Source organism: Podarcis liolepis (assembly GCF_965112155.1).
Source record: "Podarcis liolepis genome assembly, chromosome: 2".
In the NCBI taxonomy this organism is placed as follows: Eukaryota; Metazoa; Chordata; class Lepidosauria; order Squamata; family Lacertidae; genus Podarcis; species Podarcis liolepis.
In genome coordinates, this window is record NC_139555.1 from 23636358 (window position 1) to 23651968 (window position 15611).

Below are 15611 nucleotides of genomic sequence, written 5' to 3' on the forward strand. Positions count from 1 at the left end.
AATGAAGTATGAACAAAAGAAAGACAGCTAAGCCCCCCCCCCTTTCCAACAACTTATTTTCAGCCCCACTACAGCTGATATGTGCACGGACTAGAACACTCTTCTTGGATGGGGACAATTCAGAATCAAATGCAAAATTTCCTTGAGTCAAGCTTAAAGAAAGGAAGGGCAGTCCACACAGCGAACTGTGAGAACTGTACTTCAACTGGAGTACCATCAGGGATAAAAAGCAATAAATTCAAGCTCTTGACAAGTCAAAAACTGGCAGTGTAAGGAAGACACTCCTCCACAAAATAATTATCAGTATCTTTATTCATATTCACTTGCTTTCAAACTACCATTAATATTTAACAAAAGAAAATGTCATGCAAACAAAGATTAAATATTAATATTAAGGGGTGTGGGGAAGAAATGCAACAATTTTTACATTAATCTTGCCTGCTATTTTTTTTAGATTTTCCCCTGCAAACGAATGGCTTCTCCCATTATCCCTACAGTACCTTATCGTCATTAAATAATTAGAAAAGGTTCCCTTCTCTCCATAATATAAATGTTGAGCCTTAAAAGTGGTATCATACATACAAGGTAACTTTTATTGATTCTATCCTTTGTCGAAAGAAAAGATAAGGGTTAACATAGCAAATACCATGATGTTATAAGTTGTTGACACATTCCAGGGCTGCAACCTGACCATAGTGTGTGACCTGCATATTTGTAGGCTTTACATTAAGCAAATAGAATAAAATAACAATAAAATCACATTTTATGTTAAGACTGGCTTGCATTCATATAAATAACAAAAAGAAAGGAACAGCTCTTAAGTTATTTCCGTGAAACCGGCAGTGATCTTCCAGCTAAGTAATAGAGCAGACCTCTGAAATAAATAGACTTTCCCATTGATTTAAAGGGGTTCACTTTGGGTATTATATTACTTACTTGGAGATCAGCTATAGTATGCTACCAAAGAAAAGAACCATTTAAACCCTAGGCCTGAAACCCTGTATAGCACGCAGATAAGCACACACAATCAATGATGAAGTTAATTATGGGTTGGTTAAAAATCCATCCATCCTGGCCCAGCCATTTCTGCTTGGTACAGATGTACCTGTAAGGTACTTGCATGGCACGGAGATAGGCTCCTCTCCTTCAAGGGCCCCCCAATTCACTTTAATAGAACAGATTGCTATGGGGCTGCCTGGCAATGAATGGGAAATCTCAGGGGCAAGACGTGCATTGCACTGAAAATCTAGGGAGCACTCAAGGACATTGGACAGGTGAATTTTTAACCTTTGCTGGAAAATGGGTGGAGGTGGTGGACTCAGGTGCTTTGCACAATCTTGCCCAATAGGTTTCAATGGGGTTTGCATAGGAGAAATTCCCAGTGGAATTTGTGAGCTTTGAACATCCGATGTGGTACAAAAGATGTATCCGATGGAATCAGACTGTGGCCTGCTACATGATCTGAAACCTTTTTTATTTCTTTCTAGCATCCGTTTCTTCGTGGCACCCACCGATAAAGATCAAATCTCTCCTGTACAAATAGTCATAGTAGCCGAGGCCAGCAAGCCTCAGGCAAACCGAATTAAGAACGGAAGTAGATTTTTTGGTGATGGGATTGGTTGCCTTCATAAGGATAACTTATTTTATTTTCTGGTGCTTTGGGGTACACTGAAAATATGGTGTCGTTTCATTCTACAGTAATCAGTGATGCTTTATTTATACAAGATTTGAATCTCTTCAATAGGAAAACTGTTTTTGTTTTTTTTGTAAAAGCAGCACTTGATAGTACTATATAGGACTTTGCCTGGCAAGAGCTAAATTGTATTCCATACCCCCGTAAGACATTGATTAGGATAAGTCCAGTACTCTCCTCCCCCCCCCCCCCAGTACTATTACAGTTGTATAAAAAGTATAAATAGCATTGGTTTTTTCAGCAAACCATGTAAATTGAACAAATGGATTCCTTATTAAAAAGTATAATACTTTTAATATATATATTTCATATTAGAAGTGTACCAGGAACAACAACTAAACAGCTCTCACAGCAGCCTGCGAGGGACGTAAGTAGTATTATTGTCCCCATTTTACAGATGGGGAAACTGAGGCAGAGAGGTTTAGTACCATGCCAAAGGCCACCAAGGGAGTCATCGGTAGAGCTGAGAAAGAAGCCCGCTGTTCCTAGATCCCAGAACTGTGGTACAACTATGACAACATTATAGCAATACGCCCCCCCTCCCCCAAATTTCTTATGAACAGGGAGGACTTTGCTGCATGCTTTTAGAGATTCACTATAAGGCTGTATAGATGCCAGCTTTCACTGGCAGTGTTATCAGCTGATGATATGAAGTGATATGTAATTATCAGTGCTAAATCATTCCCAATTTACTTTAAATATTTCAGATACGTTTTGTTGGCAAAGATGTGAGGTTTAACCATTTTGTTGTCTTGCAAGTAAACATTTTTTTCCTTTGAACCAAACCTTGCTACAACCAAATTCTTAATATTTGACACATTTTTACAGATGCAAACAGATTAAAAAAATGAAATAAAAGCGACAACCATTACATTCTAATGGCCTAGACAACAAAGATAACAAATCACATTATTATTATTTTTTTAAAAAACCTACCAAATTCCTTAATGGGCATAAACTGAACACTATAAATACATTTCCCACACTATGTTGAGTTTGTGTTGAATTTGGCCACCAGGGAATCGCTTGTATTTTGATAACCGTGAGCCAATATGCACTGAGGGCCCAATTCAGCTGGTCCTGTGAGCACAGCTCTCAACTTACAGGATGCTGCTAACATGATGGGAAGGATGCGAAAAAGGTGGAGTTGTGTCCTGGATATACAAAAATAAAAATAAAATAATGCAACCTTCATCTTCATCTTCCTAGAAGATCCGTTTTGTCCTCCATTTGTCTCCTATTGCAAAAATAATTCTAAAAGTCGGGACAGAACTCAGTTCTGTGGATACTAGACTTGCTAAAATTTTCATATGCAACCTTAACCCCACCCCCTCAAGGCCAATAAGAATTGCTTTTAATTCCACGGACGATTAAATAAGCTATGTCTCCAGTGTTCGTTAAGTCTGCGTAAAATGAAATGTTGACTTTCAGGGGACCATGGCTTCTTGAGCATGCATTTATTTCCACTATTAGAAATAGGAGTCCAGCTATTACGGATGAACTGTTGTAGGAGCTGGTGTGTAGAGGCTTGTGCCATTTTAATATTCTGTATCGGATGCACAAGTGTCTACAGCTGGTCCTGGTTAAGAATACATGCTCTCGGCAGTGGCGTAGCGTGGGTTGTCAGCTCCCGGGGCAAGGCAAGTAATTTGCGCCCCCTAACCCGTGGATTTGCGCCCCCTAACCCTAACCCCCAGATGTTGCGCCCGGTGCGGCCGGCCCCCCCTGCACCCCCACGCTACGCCACTGGCTCTCGGGGATTCTAGGGGAAACTAGCTTGCTTTGTGCTAAAAAAAACCAACAGTCGCCAAATACTTCGCTGTTAAACCCTTGCGGCACCCTCTTAACGCCTGCCATTTTGCTATACAAAAAAAAAAAGGGGGGGGGGGAGTCTCTGTGTTTCTGTAACTGGTGATTTTCCCAGTTATGTAAAAGGTAACGAATGGCTTAAAAGCATTGAGCATATACCGCATTAGACCAATGCTGGGATTTCAAAAGAGCAAGAACAGAGACTACTGTCTGCTATTGAACAGGCAAATTCCAGAGCAATTGAAACAGCTTATGAAAGTGCCGGTATGTTTGTCTGCTGGAAAAGGAAGGGAAAGCAAATTATTGTATTTTGTAGTGCAATGTTCCACCTGCGTTTTAAGCAGCTGTATGCAAACTGAACAGCTGAGACACAGGGCCCTGAAACAAAACCTAGTCAGGGCCAGTTACTGCTCAGTATCACACTTTTCCATATATGTGCTATAAATACAAGTTCCTGTCATTACCATCTATTTGCCATTATTTCACTAGCTTTTGTTGGGTGATAATTTTAGAAGCAGTCCTTTGCTCAGTTCAACAAATCCACATTATCTAGCACTCAAAGCCAAAGGAACATAGGGTAGCGTCATATACCTGGTTAGACTATTGGTCTATTTACCCCAGTGCTATCAACTATGAATAGCAGCAGTTCTTCATAGTCTAAGGGCAGGAAGAGGCCTTTCACAACACCCCTCCCTTATCTTTTTAAATGGGAGATGTCAGGAATTGAACTGGTGCCTTGCACAAGAAAAACGTGCTCTACCATGGAGCTAGGCCTCCTTTCCCAATGGAGGCAAAGCACTCTTGCATCTTGCTTTTTAGACTGTAAGCGCCTCAAGGCAGATACAAGTCTTCTTGTTTGTTGCTCTATAAATTGCACCACCACCTCCACGTTACTGCAATCCATGCACCCTCAACGTATATACTGCAATCCCCTGTCTGTGTCCGTGGCGGCAGAAAGTGGGGATTTCATGGGGAAAGAACATGTCCTAAAATAACGTTCCCTTCTCAGCATGCTGATGGGCGGATTTTGAGCCTCAATATAGTCCCAAAAGTGTCATCACCGAATATATTGTGTTCCCTCGCCCCAGTGGCAAAAACATATCAAGTAAGTGGAACGCTAGCGTTTGTTTCTTTATCAAATGAAAGTTTAATTTTGCTAGCTAGGCTGTGCCAATTATAGATAAACCACTAAGCGTTAAGTCTGGGAATTAAAAATTATCTGCCCAATTATGATAAAATATGCTTAATTTTCTCTCAAACTGTGACAACTGTTTAGAAAAAGAGGCAAACGTGAAGGAGATATGGTGCCAGAATTCAGCTCAGAACACCTTTATTGTAAAGTAAAGGTACCAATGTCTGATAGCTTTGATACTTTTACGCGTAACGATAGTCCACCCACACTGACCACATTTTTAATTGTTATACTATTTTTATAGTATAAAGTTCATATGCCTCTTATTCACAGTATCGGTTATTTGCTGCAGATTTCAAATGGCATGCTTATGTGATGTTCCACATGCACACATGCGACCCTGGGGCCACTAGTGTGCTTCGTGAGTTCTACACCAGTGAGCATGCATGAAGGTAAAACACTCTGTGTTAAGGTACCTTCAGACAATAGTGGGGCCGTTCAGCAAGTGCTTTCAAGAAGAGGAGAGATGAAATATTTTGGCACTGTTCGGAGCTATAGTGTACTATGTAACAGTTTCATAAAAGTGGAGACCTCTCTTTCCTTCATGGTAATCTTGTGGAACTCATCCCATTTCTAGGAAGCACATTCGTGCGGCCAAAACAGCAGGCGCATTGCCCTCCGTGCAGGAAAAGGCATGACAAGATTCTGGCACTGGAGCGCATATTCAGCATCTAGGTTTGCAAATATTAAAAGGGGGAATGTTAACAAATGGAGAGGAGTGTACCATACCGCATGCCGAAAGTGCAAATCAAATACAAACTGATTTTTAAAATCAACGTATTCTAATAATAATAATAAAATAAGGTGGGGGAGAGCTTAAGCAATTTAAAACATGGGGGCTGGAACTCTAGAGGAAGCATCTATCAATTATAGCAATGGCCTATTATTATTTTCCTGTTTTGAAAAACTAATTGATGTGTAATAGCCACTCAACTTCAACCATGTCTCAAAGAGGATATGAACATGTTCTGAGCATGCAGTCAGTTCTTTTCAATTTTTTCTGTTCCAGTCCTCTTTTCCCATACACATGAAAGCTGCTCTTAAAACTGCCAGTGATCAAAATGTCTTTTAGGGATTTGGTGCAAAGGGAAACCTTGGGTGAGGTGGGTAGAGAAATTATCTACATGCACCAACAGAATTTTTCTTCAGCAGCCTGGGGGCTCAGAGGGCAGTGGTTAAAAGTTTTTTGATGGCGGTCAGAGCCTTGCAGAAAAGCTGCAGGTGGCTGTTATAATTTAGCATTAGGCCTACGTAAGAACAAGGCATAGATTTCCCTAAACTATCCACGTTATGCAGAACTTAAAAAAAACAAAACACACCTCCAAAACTAGTAATAATAAAACATTAAGCTAAATCTAAATAAAGAGTCATCCAGAACAATAACCTTCACAAAGATAGCACAGCTGTGTCTTATAAAAAATGTATATATCTTCTTCATTCTTGATAACAATCATCCGTAATATAGATTCACTTAATGCTTATTATTAAACATGCAAAATTCATTGCATGATGCATATGCAAAAATGTATTCAACGTCTTCAGCCAGGACAACTGCAGCCAAAGACAACATCTTCAGCTGCTTTTCAATTCTCGTTTTGTTTTTCTGTGGCTCCAGGGCTCTTAAACCATGTAAAATACTGAGGGAGGGGATTCATCTAATGAGCCCCATCCACAGAAGTCCTGTGCAAGGACTTCTCCTTGTGCCTAGAGATCCCCCCAGAACAGCCCGTGGGGAGAAGAAAGGGTGATCGTTCTGTCTGGCAAGCTGAAATGCTTTTACGGACGGAACTTTAATCCTAACACAATGTTGAATTCCACCCTAAGCTTTTAATTTTTAAAAACCTTACTTTTATTGGGAAAAGCAGGGACTGACTCTGAATTCTACATTTCTATTATTCGCTGTACAAACACCTTCCTATCATGCACTTTGCTAAATAAATAAGTATAAACTGGGGACTTGGGGCTTTGCAGGTTTGTCTCAGAGCCAAGCTAAGAAACAATTTTTAGAACACAGTATTAGAACTTGGCTTAATGATAAACGTTGAGTAATGGCGAAAATTAAGCAGTACAAATGGCACCCTGGATCACAGTGTAATCTCATGGAGATTAAAGTTAATACACATTATCAGCATGATGCAGTTTTACCTTTGAGATAGTTCATCATAGGTTCAGTTAATAGTAATCTTACGTATCTTATCTTTTCCATTTCATATTTTCATACGTTTGCCGCTACTTTGATCAACTGATTTTACAAAGATCTCATGGATCTGATTTGTTCATTTGTTTGCTGTAATAGGTAGACATGCTCAATTTTTAACATTGAAGCATTTCCCCCCACTCTCTGCTCTTGTTTTCTCTCTGTTTCAGTTATTTTACATTTCCGGGCCTATTACCCAGCCATTCATCCTGTCATGTGACACCAAGCAGACCAAAGAAAGACCTGGTCCCACAGGGTTCTACATGCAATAATTCAGATTTGCTTATTATGATTATCCCCCCCCCCCCAAGTCTACATGATACTCTTAATTAACCCCCTGAAAGGAAAGAATCCCAGTGGTGCAGGGTACAATGGGAAACAACAGAAGTTATATTAAAAAAAATGACAAAGGCTAGCTTCGTAAGAGTAACCTAAAAGCAGCAGTGATTCCTAGATGAATACAATGGGTAGTACGTGGTGATCTCCTGAGACCACACGATCTTTGCTGTAAACCTTGGCATCTTCCCCCGCCTCTTACCCCTACAATTTTCAGACCCAAATGGAATCAACAAGGCAAAGGTCTAAAAACTCCAGGGCTAAGTACAATTTGTCACTGTGTGGCTTCTTCGCGTCTATCGTTTTCATACTGAGCTCTGCAACAGGGGATGTACAAACTGTGGATTGACATAGGAGAACCCTTCGAAATCTGCTTGGTCTATGTTAGAAATGACCAGCTGATCAGGCGGTGTTAACACTGGCTGTCCTCTGGTAAAGAACTTGTCGAAGTTTTCGGCGCCCTTGCCGCACTGTAAGGTGGGAAGAAGAAAAAAATCAGAAAAAGAGAATCTTGCTGTAAGTTCTGAAGTAATTTAAAACATTGCACCAGGTATGGTGAACCTGTGGCCCTCCAGATGTTGCTAGACTCCAAGTCCCGCCATGCCTAGGGCCACACTGGCTGGGGCTGATGAGAGTTGAAGTTCATCAACATCTGAAGGGCCAAAGGTTCCCCACACAGGACTACAGTGTTCTGAAAGTGTGCTAATTGCACTGGACCTCGCAAATTTGTACCATTTCTTTTCGACACAAGCGATGAATGAAGAGAAGTCCGCACATTGTTTTGTTCCATACAAACAGTTCCAACTATCTTAGGGCATGCATTCAAGTGAAGTAAGTAATAATAAAGCTATTCAACAGTATTAATTCAGTGGTGCTTAGTTTGTTTTTGACTGTTAGTTTGTTAATGTCGTTAATACTGCTTTGTGGGTTATGAGTGCCGTGGTGCTTTGTGATTCGTGTGAGCGAAAAGTAGCGTAGAAATATAATACATGAAATGAAACAAAGGAAGGATTCCAGTTGTTGTTGTGGTGGGATTTTGCATCAGCAGCACTTTAGTGCTCATTACAGTTAAATAATCTGTAATAATTCAGATCTTACATGAGCATTTGTTCATGAGAATCTAGGAGTGGTCAGGGCAGCCTATGAATTTTTAGTTTTTGTACTGATTCCCCCCTGCAAGCTAGTTTACAACCCAGTCTATTGTTGCTATAACTGAAAAGAAGAGCTGCACGAGTTTTAATGTTAAGTATTCTTTTCTTTCTTTCTTGAAGGATGTATGTACTCAGACTCTAGACAGCTGTAAAATAAAGATGAAAAACCAAGGGAAATGGGGGGGGGGTCCAAATGCCACAAGCAGCTTTTGAAAGGGACATGGCAGGCAATTTTGTCGCTGGCATATTCCATCAGACAACAGCCATAGGAAAACACTTCCAACAGTTGCACTAAAAAAAAGATTGAGTTGCTGGATCAGGAGTAGCCAACAAGGTGCTCCTAAGATGTTTTGGACTACAACTCCTATCAGCCCCAGCTAGCATGGCCACTTGTCAAGAATGATCAGAGCTGTAGTCCACAACATTAGAAGAGAATTGTGTGGGCAAACTCAACTATGGTATTCTTGTTACTTAATATTGAATTAAATGTATTGTACTTCAGAAACATTTGATTTGGATTTTTCCTCTTAAAAATCATGAAATGCTATTGCAATTACCACAAATGTCCAATATATGTACTTCACAGGAGCTCCTAAATGACTGTTCTCGAGTGAAAGGCAGAAGTTTTAATACATGCTGCAATTTAATTAAGGACTAATATATTAGCTACCCAGATTCTTCCTTATTTCAGATTATCTGAGCTACATATAAAATAGTCCCACAACAGAATATCATGGGTGATCATTTATGCAATGAAATAACTAAGAAGGCTTGAGGAACATGCCTCAGGTATATGGTACAGATGGCCAGAAAAAATCTCACACATACAGACATAGATATCTGATGGTCACGAAGTGTTAAAAAAATTCATCACAATCATAGCTCTTGAGCCAGAGAAACATAGTCTGGAATTGTGCACATGTAACTCCTTGGTCAGATAATTGACAATAGCATTTATCAAGGACTCAGGTGGAGGAATAAATTCATCTCCCCACACCATCTCATAACCAACTGTTGACTGGTGTAATATGACTCCAGTCCTGTGAACCAGAAGTATATATAGAAATATACATAGAATCATAGAATTGGAAGTGACTCTGAGAATGATCTAGTCCAATGCAGAAATATGCAGCTGTCCCATATGGGGATCAAACCTGCAACCTTGGTCTTATCAAAACCCTGCTCTAACCAACTGAGCTATCCTCTTTCTTGCTTGACCTTCTGACCTGGAGAGCATCAGATGACTCTTCCTCCAGTAAGGGCCTTTTGCTCACGTGATCCTGCCTGACCAGTGAGAGGGATGATTTGGGGAGGAAATGTGTCAATAATATCTACAAGGCTCATAATTCAGTTAGCAGTATGTGTGCAGGAGCCTGCTTCTGTAGATGTATGCCTAACAGGATTGGGAGCAATAATTAGTCAAGGAACTCCCATTTCATCTGCAGCAGCAAAACTGTAGAATAGCACGAGTAATAATGTCCCGCTAGCTGCTCAGCCCCCTCCCATGTATTTAACCTCGGTTTTTGCTTCAGCATCCTGAAGCTCAAATGCTTACACTGCTATTAGAGAGGCACAAGTTCTATATTACATTCTTTATAATCTCAACATTATGTGGCCATGGCTATGACTCATAATTGCCCTACAGTGGGATTTGTCATTAGTCTGTCACTATTCTGCCAACATGCACCACCTTAATGTCTGGTTTGCTATAAATGGGAAAGTGTTTCAAATGATACACTCTTACCCTTTTGCTGTGTGTTGTTTTTTTTTTTTTTTAACCAAGCAACCCTGTGACAATCACAAAGGCCTTTAGCTTGGTGGGTCTTTTGGTGGCATTCCAGCCCACAAACCAAAAATAGACGTTTTAGAGAATACTCTTTCCAGGTCCCCAGTTTATTCTGTACTAAGCAGCATGTGACTGCAATTAATTGTTCCATCAAATGTAATGTTCATAAACTATGAAGCATTTCAAAGCCTTCAGCTGCCCACACCAAAGCTGAAAAACAGCTTTCCATTATCTAAGTATGCATAGCAAGCATTACCAAACAAATTAAAAGGTATTACTGTTATTTCAACTGACATAGAGAGCCAAAGTTTTGGGTGGTTGGGTGTTTTTTTTTGTGAAAAAGGAAATGAAATACAAAATTCAAGAAATAGCAATGAAACTGCTGAATTCCCATGAGGTGAAAAACCAGCACTACCCTACTCTGCAATATGCTGCTGCTGCTTATTATGATTATTAATATCAATCTTCCAGCACACATGGAATTAAAAAACCACAGGTATTCCAAATTGGGATTTTCACTCAGAGAAGTGAAGAAGTGATAAGCCTGAAGGGCAAAAGTATAAGTGCATGGGAAGGGAACAATGAGATAAATGCAGACTGTATAAGACTGTCACTCCACTGAACTACCAATGAAACTGACATGTTTCACACACTTCACAGTGACTGGATCCAATTGTATCTATCTACTTTAGTTTTAAGTGCTAAAAACAGGTGGCTGATATAAAAACAGATTACAGGGTCCCTGCCTACTCCATTGACTGATGTGAGTATATTCTCACTCCATGCTCAAAAGTGTAAGGGCTAATGTGCTTGATGTTTAATCTTAGAATGATGTAGTGCCATTTCTGGCTTCTGTTTTATGCTGCAAAGGCTACTTGAGTTATTCTATTGTCCTCTTTGCTGCTTCAATCTTGAGCATATTTCAGCATACGTATAAAACTTGTTATGATCATTGAGATAATTTGGATTGAAAATGTGTATTTCAGGAAGCTCAATGTTTTTTTTTGGTAGTTTGTGTACTTAAATTGTGAAAAACAAAACAAGTTTTAAAGATTTGTTTTTTAAAAAACACACACACTCCAGAAACAGTTCATTGGGGGAAAGGAAGTGTTTGTTTGTGTCACTTACCACTTTAGGTTTGAAGGGAGGCTGGATCTCTCGGTTTTCCAGTCTCTCCCAGTCAATTCTCCTGAAGAAGGCATGCTCTCGGATGTCTCTCTCCCCCTCAGGCCCACAGCCAAGACGCTTTCCAGGATGTTTAGTCATTAGCTGGAAATCAAGCACAAAACTCATGAAAAGAGGTTTCCAAAACAGGAGCAACAAAGTAGAGCTGTGCCTGGGAATAGGATATTTGAAAATGTCCTTTAATTGTTGCAAACCTGGTCATGTTTTTATCTCTGGAAACAGCCTTTACTTTGTTGTCTTTTTTAAACAAGCCAATTAAACTTGATAAATTCCATTATGCTGAAATTGTAAGAAATGCAATTTGCCCTTTATCTTTTGGGCACACTCTAGCCATCCCATTGGCCTGGCTCACGCATCATGTTAAGCCAAATACTGGCTCGTTGGGAGAAGATTGTGGCCTCTTTACTCCTCCTTGGACATTTTGCTGCTGCACCAAACCAAGCTAGGTCACGCCGTGGCTTAGCATGTTACCTGAACCTCACCTCCTGGACAACCCAAGAGATGTAAAACCAAGAGCAAGTCTTGGTTATACCTTGTTGTTAGAGTCATGGTTCGACAATATGCTAAGCCCAAACCATTGGCATGGCAGGAAAAGGACCAGGGTGACACAAAGCAGCCACAATCTCTTTCCTGGGAGCCCACAAGCTTGCATTAAGCCAGAGTTTGGCTTAGCATGACATGCAAACCAGGCCACTATGCGATTTAACCCAGTGGCAACAAGTATGCCTCTTTTTCGTTTGTATATTTACTACTTATCTGATCAATACCATCTGCGTGGAGGAAGCATGATCTTGGAAAAGGAGAAAGCCTTTATATTTGTAACTTGAATGGCTCTCTTAAAAAGGAGGGCAAATGGATAGTTGCAGGGAGTACGGTTTCAATGAATTCTGTGGTCTGTCTACCGGCTTCAACACCTCAGCGATTTCTTTAATGTTCATCTCTAGTTATGTGTTCAACATGGATAAATGCGGAGTTAGAATAAGCAGAAATCAAAACAATTCAAACTTTGAAACAGACAGCAAAAAAACCCCACATGGAGAAGTCACTTTCAAGGATGCACCATTTTTGACAGGATAGCAACTTATATACAGTATAGGAATGTGTGAATTAGGTCTAATTTTGTGTGATTTTTAAATCCTTTGTATTCTTTGCTTATCTGTATGCCACCCTGGGTACTTAAGAGAGGAAGAGGGCAGGGTAGATTAATGTCTCCATTCACTTATGCAGCACCTCCTTATTAAGACCCCTAAAGTCAATGAAGCAGACCTGTTTTTCTGTAACACTTAAAGTGTCTTATAGGGGAATCCTAAGCCCACTGGGACACAGGTGGCGCTGTGGTGTAAACCACTGAGCCTAGGGCTTGCTGATCGGAAGGTCGGCGGTTTGAATCCCCATGACAGGGTGAGCCCGTTGCTCAGTCCCTGCTCCTGCCAACCTAGCAGTTTGAAAGCACGTCAAAGTGCAAGTAGATCAATAGGTACCGCTCCGGTGGGAAGGTAAATGCCGTTTCCGTGCGCTGCTCTGGTTTCGCCAGAAGCGGCTTAGTCATGATGGTCACATGACCCGGAAAAACTGTCTGCGGACAAACGTCGGTTCCCTTGGCCAGTAAAGCGAGATGAGCGGCATAACCCCAGAGTCATTTGCGACTGGACCTAACAGTCAGGGGTACCTTTACCTTTAAGCCCACTTACCAAAGCTACATAGGACTTCTTAATATGCATGCTTAGGACTGCACTGTTAATTGCAGAGTTTCTGAATCTTTGGACACAAGCCAAATGCAGATTATCACTTTGTCACAATTACAAAATGAAAAGAAGGACTGTGCGGGTTGAGCACCAGAGATCTAAAGAAATGGCAGGCTTATTTCTGGATATAAAATAACCAGAGCACATCTAAAGCATTTGTTTGAGGAGCAGCTGGCTCCAGAAATGGTTTCTTATCATAAGTACGGTATGTGTTCCCCCTAATCTACGGTGAAATAAACTTCTCTGTTAGGAACAGGTGCATAACTGCTCTCCTGCTGACGGATCAGGTTGAATTGCTAGGAAGAAGAAGGAAAATCCATCTGTATTTCAGAAAAGATTTTTGCATCAGGGAGTAAATAAGCTGTTTCTGCCCCCCTTAATTTATGGACAGTATGCCCTCCTAAAAGCATGAATTGAAGCAGATATTGCCGTGGGAGGTGTCTGCTCAGTTTGCAAGACACGATGCATATGCCACCTAGCGGTGCAGGTGAGCAATAAATGAAGCTCCTTTGTTAGATTTCTTACGCACCCTTTACCATAAGGTTCTAGGGCAGTGACCTTTTGTGGCTGCACAACTGGAAATTAATTTCAAGGGTGGACAAAAGATAAACTTAAATACAAAGAAACATGTGACCATTTTCTTCTACGGAGGAAGGCAGCTTTCTATGAGCGAAGCAGCCTTCAGAATACTCAGGAATGCAAGTAAACAATTCAAACACAAAATTCTTTCTGTATTAATAGAACAAGGAAGTTTTGGTTCAGAAGTGTCTAGTGAACAACCAAAGGACCTAATGATTTTTTTTTATTAACAGAGCTTAATAAAATGTTTAGTAATAATATTAGTGGTATCATCATCACCCTGAAAACAGAGAGAAATACAACAAGCAACTCCCTCCCCCTAAAGCAACTTTCCCAAACCTGGTGCCCCACAAAGGACTTCCACATGTGTAGGTCAGAACATTTAGAGGGCAACCAGGTTGCGGCAGGGTGCCCTAAAGTATAGCAGCCATTTGTACTCTGAAGGCATGAAACAAAAACCAAACTAAACAAAGAACAGGAAGAATGCAGACCCAAGGAGCACAAAATCAAATTTTAGAATCCTCCCTGAGATATTGAGCATCTCCTTTACATTCAAGCACCTTAAGGATAGAAAAATTACTTTATATTGCCACCAGCTTCTATCTTTAGAACCAGTGCAAGATCTGGGAGCTCCCTCTTCAGTTTCTAATACCTATGAAATTGAATTTGTGCCTCCTAGGTTCTACGAAACTGTGTGGCTATGAAAGAGACCTCCAGGAATAACCAGGTTGCAGTTGAATCCGATGAGATGCGAAACATTAAAGCAGAAACTTATAGGAAAGGCAGAAGTTCCAATATATTCATTAGTATGAACAGGCAAAATCACCTGAACCATGGAGTACCTCCAAGTATAAAGCCATTACACGTGGCTGATGATGCATCTCAAACCACTATAGCTTGTTTGTTTATTTAAATAAAGCACAGAAAATAGTAAAATCAATAATCTCAACAGCAAAATACAGCATATAACCCAAACAGCAAAACAGATCATTGCAGCAAACTTTCTTACCCCCTTGCAAATGGACACAGCTTCTTTGGACATTGCTTTGGGGTACGAAACATTATGTTCCATTATTGATTGAAAGAGCTCATCTTCATCTTCACCATCAAATGGAGGCTGTTAAAATGTGGAGTAATTGTTAGATTAAATGTTAAATGGGTAATTCAGAGTTAATGTCAACACAGAATATTTACCCAAACGCAGAATAATCTATTGAGCATAGGTCAGCCTTCCCCAACTTGCTTTTTTTAAAAAAGATATTTATTAAAGTTTTTTTAAAATATAACAATGAAAATGAAAAATAAAAAAAAATACAAAATACAACATAAAAACAGTTAAAAAACAAATAATTTTCCATAACATGTCTTCCATACACTTATTTCCCCAGACCTCCTCAAACCTCCCTTCTTTGTATTCCACTTCAATTTGTTAGTTCAGCAAATCCTTACCATTAAGCTTTTACCCATTTGTAAACATTACATTACAGCTGGAAACCCCTTAGTTTCTATCCAACATCCTTCTAGCATTCATTAATTTTACAATATTTCTGTAAATAGTCTTTAAATTTCTTCCAGTCTTCTTTCACCATCTCTTCTCCCTGGTCTCGGATTCTGCCAGCCATTTCTGCCAATTCCATGTAGTCAATCAGCCTTCCCCAACTTGTTGCTCTCCATATGTTTTGGACTCCAATTCCCATCTTCCCCAGCTAGCATTGCCAATGGTCAGGGATGATGGGAGATGGAGTCTAAAACATCTGGGAGGCACCAGATGGAGGAAGGCAGTTTTAATTACCTTCAGGTGAATATCTATGCTGTTAGGTGCCTTGATCACAATTTTATGGAAAGGTGAGATACATTTAATAACAAAAATGTGGCCAAGGTCAACCCTGAAGTATGAGATAGTGTGCTATTCTGTGCACACTACTGTGTGACAGCTAT

At 40.2% G+C, this 15611-nt stretch overlaps 1 protein-coding gene across 4 annotated transcripts in view; it reads right to left on the reverse strand.

Moving 5' to 3' along the window:
* Positions 1-294: 294 nt before the first annotated feature.
* The window catches only part of PRKCA (protein kinase C alpha), a 190729-nt gene continuing 175412 nt past the window's right edge, over positions 295-15611 (reverse strand). For 2 of the 4 annotated variants that reach the window (XM_083490032.1, XM_083490034.1), the window contains 5 exons: positions 14683-14790; positions 11293-11433; positions 3441-7697; positions 2794-3289; positions 295-2750 (listed from right to left, as the gene is read on the reverse strand). In XM_083490032.1, coding sequence (XP_083346158.1) covers positions 7533-7697; positions 11293-11433; positions 14683-14790 — 414 coding nt within the window. In that variant the 3' untranslated portion in view covers positions 295-2750; positions 2794-3289; positions 3441-7532. Of the gene's footprint in view, positions 3290-3440; positions 7698-11292; positions 11434-14682; positions 14791-15611 lie in introns of all 4 variants that reach the window. The other 2 variants (XM_083490031.1, XM_083490033.1) reach the window with 1 other exon arrangement.